This window comes from Fusarium falciforme, chromosome 3 (assembly GCF_026873545.1).
Source record: "Fusarium falciforme chromosome 3, complete sequence".
NCBI lineage: Eukaryota > Fungi > Ascomycota > Sordariomycetes > Hypocreales > Nectriaceae > Fusarium > Fusarium falciforme.
This window is the reverse complement of record NC_070546.1, coordinates 4,151,418-4,158,996: the sequence shown is the minus strand read 5'-3', so window position 1 is coordinate 4,158,996 and position 7,579 is coordinate 4,151,418. Positions and strand designations below refer to the sequence as shown.

The 7,579-nt window shown below is 25.5% G+C and overlaps 1 protein-coding gene across 1 annotated transcript; it reads right to left on the bottom strand.

Annotated features, from left to right (window-relative positions):
• Nucleotides 1-5,518: 5,518 nt before the first annotated feature.
• On the bottom strand, nucleotides 5,519-6,835 carry NCS54_00453100 (uncharacterized protein; the record flags this gene model as incomplete). The annotated part of the gene is made up of 2 exons (XM_053150062.1): nucleotides 5,519-6,606; nucleotides 6,679-6,835. 2 exons carry the CDS (start codon nucleotides 6,833-6,835, stop codon nucleotides 5,519-5,521), a joined length of 1,245 nt encoding a protein of 414 aa, XP_053006037.1.
• Between the last annotated feature and the right edge of the window lie 744 nt (nucleotides 6,836-7,579).

Below are 7,579 nucleotides of genomic sequence, written 5' to 3'. Positions count from 1 at the left end.
AAACAAATACCTTATTTAGTTATTAATTTAGAAGGAACCCCTTTTAATTATAATAATAAAGTTATTAATTATAAGATTAATTACCTTAAAGTTTTTATTAAATAAAAAAACTAAGAGATATTATTTAATATTATAGCTAATAAGTATTATAATTTTATACTTAGGTACTTATAGTTATAATGCTATAACCTATATTTTAACTAGAAAATTAGCTAAGTATTTTTTTTTAATAATAAAATACCCTTTATAATAAATAATAACTTAAAATATAATATAATATCTCTAACTTTTATTAAAAATACTAAAAAAACTAAGAAGAGATAAATATAAAATACCTCTTTACCTAAAGGAATATAATATAAATATTATAATAAATAGAAATAATAAAATTAGTAAATAATTATATATATTATATAATAGTTTTATTAATTAAAAGAAAACCTTAAGTAAATTAAAAAGATATTAGAAAAAAGATAGCTTAAAAATATTTTATTATAATATTATATTTATAAGAAGCTCTTTATAAAAGAACTTAAAATAGGTTTACCTAAATATATATATTATAACCTTAAAATTAAATTTATTAATAATAAATAACCTAGCTTTAATAAACTTTACTTACTTAATAAGATATAACTATTAATATTAAAGGAATATATTAAAGATATATTATAAAAAGGATATATTAAGGAAAATAAGGTATTTATTAAATACCTTATTATATTTATCCTAAAGAAAAATAAAAAACTTTAATTTTATATTTACTTTAAAATACTTAATGCTATTATAATTAAAAATTATATATTATTACCCCTTATTAATAAATTAAAAGATTAACTTTTTAAAATAAAATATTTTATAATACTTAACCTTAAAAGAGCCTATAATATTATTTAAATTAAAAAAGGATATAAATAAAAAACTACTTTTTATATTAAGTATAAATTATTTAAGTACCTTGTTATGCCTTTTAGACTTATTAATATACCTATTATATTTTAATAAATAATTAATAATATACTATAAGAATATCTAGATATATTTATTATATATTACCGAGATAATATCTTTATTTTCTCTAAAATAAAAAAAGAATATATAAAATATATCTATAAGGTATTATAAATATTATAAGACGCTAAGTTATTAATAAAACCTAAGAAAAGTAAATTCTATACCTTAGAAATAAAATTCCTTAAATATATTATCTTATATAATAAGATATATATAGACCCTAAGAAAGTCTTAGTAATTAAGGATTAAAAAGAATTAATAAATATTAAAGAAATATAAGCTTTTTTTAGCTTTATTAATTATTATTATAAATTCTTTTAATAATTTAAAAAGATTATTATATTATTAATTAATTTTATAAAAAAATAAAAAATATTTATATTTAAAGATAAGATAAAAAAAGCCTTTAATATAGTTAAGGAACTTATCCTAAGTAAATTAATACTTAAGATATTTAACTTATTTAAATAAATTAAACTTAAAATAAATACGTTAGACTTTATATTAAGCGCCTAAATTAAATAATAAAATAATAAAGGATTTTTATACCTTATAGTATTTTACTTTTATAAGTTATATAAAGTAAAACTTAATTATTTTATTTATAATAAAGAATTCCTTATAATACTTTTAAAGAATTTTAATATTATTTCCTTAGAAGTAAATATTAGATTAAGGTATATATAAATTATAAGAATATTATTTATTTTATAAAAATCTAAAAACTTAGTAAATAATAATTATAATATATTAAATATTTTTTAAAATTTAATTATATTATTATTTATATTAAAAAAATAAAGAATAATAAGATAAATATTATTAGCTAATTACTTAACCTAGATATTAAAAAGATTAAAGTAAAAAAATAGCTCTTATAGTTTATATAAGAAAAATACCTAAAGTAATAAATAATTACTTATATTAAGTAATAAATATTATTATATTACTTAATAAATACATAAAAAAATAAGATTATTATTAATAATACCCCTAGAAAACTTAAGAGACTTATAATTAAATAAATAAACTAAGTAAAAAGCTAATAAGGAATAATTATATATTAGAAATATATTTGTATATCTTAGAAATATATAAAAGAATTTATTAAATATTACTATTAGATAGTAAAATATAATAAAAAACTTAATAATAGAGATTTTTAAGAAATAATATATTAATATTTTTATTAAGAAAACCTTAATATAAGACCTAAAAGCTACCTTAATTATAAAATATATTATAATAATATATAGCTAGGAGATAAAGACTTATTAAAATTATATAAATATAACTAAGTTATTAAGATATCTTATATTATTATTAGAAGTATTTATATAATAAAATAAAGAAATTAACTTTTAAGATAAATCTAAGAATATAATATATAACTCTTAGATAATAAGAAAGCTAATAAATAATAAGTCTTAAATAAATTATATTATAAATTTATATATAAAATATATAATTACTTATTATATAGATATTAAGAAATTAATAAAACCCTAGAGTAAATTAAAATAATATTTATATTTCTTAAAATAAAAAAAACTATTATAATAATTATTAATTAATATAATCTTTATATAAAAACTAAGGCATAATATTATAAACCTTATAGAAAATTATAATTACTCTTAGTTATAACATAGCTATAGGACTTAATTATTATAGACTTTATTATAAAACTACCCCTATTAGAAAAACTAGCTATTAGAAATTTCTATAATAATATTTTTATTTTTATAAATAAATTTATAAAATTTTTTTATTTTATACCTTATAAAAAATTAATAATAACTAAAAAATTTATATATTTTTTTTATTTTTATATTACTAAAATATATAATATATTATTTAAAATTATTATAAATTAAAGACTAATATTTATTTTAAAATTCTAATAAAGCCTTATAATATACTTAAGAATTAATTATAAATTCTCTATAGCTTATTATAAGAAGATAAATAAATAAACTAAATATATAAACTAAATACTAAAATAATACCTTTAATACTATATGAATTATAATTAAACTAATTAGGTTAAGAAGCTATTAGTTATATAATTAGCCTATAATAGAAAAAATAAATAAAAATATAAAAATTATATTTATTTATATTCATTTTAGGTTTATATTAGATATTTATTAATAAATAAGAGATATAATTATTAACCTTAAAGTAATCTTTATTAGTAATTAATTAAAAAACTTATATAAAGAAATATAAATAAAACTTAAAATTATTAGAAATAAAATAATAAAATATACTAATAAGAAAAAAATTAAGGGATTAATCTTCTTAAAGGGAAATATAATTTACCTTATAATAAAAAATATTAAAATAAAATAATAAAATAAAAAACTAAACTAGAAGTATATTAGACCTTATAAGATTAAATAAAAACTTTTAAAATATAATTATAAACTAAACTTATTACTTAAGGTTAAGCTTTATTTAATCTTTTATATTTTATTACTTAAATTAATAAAAAATATTATTTAAATTAAAATTAGTAATAAATTAGAAATAAAAATTAATAAATTAAAAAAAAATATTATAAAAGCTATTTTTAATATAAATAAAATTACTAATAAAATAATATATTGTATTAAATAAAAAAACTACTTAAACTTAGAAAATACCTAAGAATTCCTAAAATATCTTATTAATATATAATACCTCTTAAAGAATTTCTATTAATACTACTAAGTATAGGCTTATTAAGACTAATAGTATTTTAATTAATTAAAATAATAGCCCTAAAGGAATATACCTTTATAATAATAAATAACTCCTTATAGAGCTTACCTAACTCCTCTAAGATATATAAGTTACGCTTAAAGGCCTTATTATTATATATTTTAAGTAATCTTTTTTATTTCTAGATATAAGTAAGCTTAGTTATTACTTTCTCTAAGGTAATTTTTACCTTAGCCTCTTTATCTTTTAGGCGCTTATACTCTTAGATATTTTTTATAATTATAAAAGATTAATTAATAGCTATAAAAAAGTATTAATATATATTTATAAAAAAAAGCTATATTAGCTTTATTATGTATAACCTTTATATTAATATAATTAAAATAAGAATTAAAATAATTAAATACTATTTTATAAAATAAATCTTAATAGAAATAATAAATATAAGGTATAATCTTAAAATAAAAGGCCTTAATATAAGTAAAAAGACTTTATACTTTTAAAAGTTTTTATAAAGAAATATACTTAGAAACTTAGCCTAATATTATATTAATAAAAAAAGATTTTTATAAATTAGAGTTATTTATTAATAATACTTAATTACTAAAACTAGTCTTAAGGATAAAATTAATAAAAGAGGAACCTTATATTATAGCTATAATATAGGCTAAGCGGAGAAATATAGTAAAAATACTTTAATTAAATAAGGACTAAAGGGACTAAATATTATTTATATTAATCTAGTGATTAAATATTAAAAATATTCGTCTTACCTTAGATTAAAACTAAAAGATATTAGTCTAAAGATTAAACTATAAGTATATCAAATATATTTATTATATTTTCTTATATAGTAGTTACCCTAGCTATTAATATAACTTAGTTATACTTAGTACCTTTAAGTATATTACTAGATATAACTTATACCCTATTGCTTAGACTATGCCTAGTACTCTTTGCTAATATAAACCTGATATGACTGGTTTATCCCTTGGGAAATATATAATTATTATATAAGGATTATTAAGGTATTACTTTTATTATTAATTACTAATAATAATATATAAAATAACTAAGATATATATATTTATTAAATATATTACCTTAGTTAATATTAATATATTATTAATAAAAATAAAAAAGTCTTATAAGTTTTAATACTAAGTTTAATTCTAATTATATATTTTTATAATATTATTTAATAAAGAAATACAATATTCTTTAAGGGAGAGAGGCTTATTTTATATATTATATATATTAAAGTAATTTACTTAAGAGCTATATTATTAAGTAATATAAGAGAAGGCATTATATATTTTCTATAACTTAAGGTAGACTAATATATTACTAATTAATAATATATTATCTTCTAGGTAGCTATATATATAATAGGTCTTTTAATCTCTTTAATTATATAAATAAATGCTATTTTAATAGATAGGAGAGGAATATCTCTTACTTATATATATATAAAGTCGGGCTTATATAAGAGATCCTATTTATACCGCCGGCGGTGTAATTATCATGTGATTCTATTTGCACCGCCGGCGGTACACGTCGGGGCTGCCACTTATCAGATGGTAGTTATGTAATCATATATGATTTCCCGAAATTACTCCGCAAAACGACCCCACGAGAAGAGTAGATGCGGGCAGCAACTATCCGCTTGGAATGCATTATTACACGTTCCTGCAACTTCTTTCTCTTATTATCAGCCAGTATCCTATATATAGTTATCAATGGCTTGGTGAGGACAGGCATTTTATGCACACTGACTTCTCTAACCTGAGCGCAGATGCTACGGCAATGACTCGTTCCATGGTAGCCAATACTGGTCATTCCAAGCCGCGATACACTTGACCTCGGCCGGAGGATCCGACTTCCACTTGATACAGTCTCCGGCTAGATCGTGTTTTGAGACAACATCCGACGTAAAGCCCATTTTTTCCTTGATTTTCCTCCCCATGTGAAGTTTGTACTCGAGGTTGACAGATGGCACAACTGCGATCTTGTGATATCCCCGGTACCACAAATCCTTACAGAACAGCTGCGGCTCGCCCTGCGGGCATTCATTCTTTTTGGCGGCCCTGAAGCGCAGATTTTCGAGGATGGGTTGAGCTCCAAATACGGCGGCGCCGTTCCAACAAGCGAATACTTGGAATGGTCGTTTCGCGTCAAACCGAGCTCGGGTTTCTTTCGCATTCCAAAACAGCTCTGACGATTTTCCCCAGTCACCATTGGGGACATCGAAGAAGGAGTCACCGTTCATGCCTCGGGCGATCCAAACATCGTAGAATCTCGGGGTTTTGAGGTTCCAGTCCATGGCACAGGTCATGTCAGCTCCAAGGGATTTTCTTTGGTAAACAAGCTCAAGAATGTCATCTGGGCATGCTGTCACATCGTTCGAGAAGATAATGGTTGTATCTCTGCTGACTTTATTGCGATGCTCGAATAAAGGCTGCAGCGCCAAGTTGCGCAACGCTGCGAGGCTAGAAATGCGCTCAGTCTTGGTGGGGTCGATGGGTGATGACTGGAAGAAGTAGGTTATCCCAAGAGCTTCAAGATGAGAGCGGAGGGCCGCCAGAACGTCGCCAGTGCCGTCAGGAGAGTTGCCCTCGACGACGGAGAGCATGCAGTGTCGAGGGCCGAGGAACTGAATGGCTTCTACAACACTACCAATCAGACGAGGCAGGAGGATCAGATTTTGCCGTAGATCGAGCGCCAGGTAATATCTGATGGTAGGGTTTGAGGACCCTGGGGCCTCGACAAGAGAGTTGTATCTTGTTGTATTTATACGGGGACACTGGAAACTCGGAAGCTCCGCCGACTGGCGGTAGAAAATGGCTTTGAGGTAGGCCGAGACGTTCGCTGCCGGAAGGATGTCGCCTATTTGACAAGCAAATTAGATACTGTTTTCCACCGTCAAGCGCTTGCCAGTAGCACAGGGAAAGAACATACCATCTGACACAGGGATTGAGTGCAACTCGTCATGTACGTGCTGACCTCTATGCGCGGCGTAGTTTGTGGTCAAATAGTGCCTCTGTGAATACAAGGTCCATACAATAACAACGAAAGCGACGAGTGGTATCGCCAGCAGCTGGAGTTTCCCACGCATAACTGGATGAACGAGGCAGGGTTGAATCAGAGGACGATCATTTGACGGTCAAAAGACGAGGGATAACCTCTGCCTTTAGTGAAACACTCCCAGCCCCCCAGCATCGTTCATAAATACAGACAATTTGTTACGCACGGCCGCAATCAATTCCCTATACATCAGAGCGTCGTCAGACTACCCCACTACTAGTGCTTGGCTGCGTTAAGGTTTCGAGTATGAGACAGCCCTTTCACGCGGAAGGACAAGTATGGCAGGGTTCGGGGGCAATCCCGAGCCATAAGGTTTATCAGCGTTGATTGGTAAACAATTTCACAGTCAGGATCGAGGTTCTCATGATGGATGGCCAGCTTTACGACTTTTTTATCAGCAGTTGATACGAAGCTAAGGCCCCACAACTCGACACTGCCGGTCTCTGGGACCTGCAGCCGTCGATTGGCCGGCTCATTAGACGGGACACAACACGCGTCGTGTTTCCATTATCGCAGTATTTGTACATTCTATTTATTCTCAGTCTTTTGACCCAAGAATCTCGCCGCACCCAGCTTTTGCCCCGATGCGATTGCCCCCGAATCTGCACTTACCTCATCTGGTCCTCGTACAGATCGCGCCGAGCGAGACAAGCTTCCCCCTTCCCGGCTTCTCCAGGCATAGGCACACCACACACATAACGCCTGTGGACAAACAGCCAGGCACCCTTCATTTTTATCTCATTTTATCATCTCCCTCGTCTCGCTGCCCTAAACC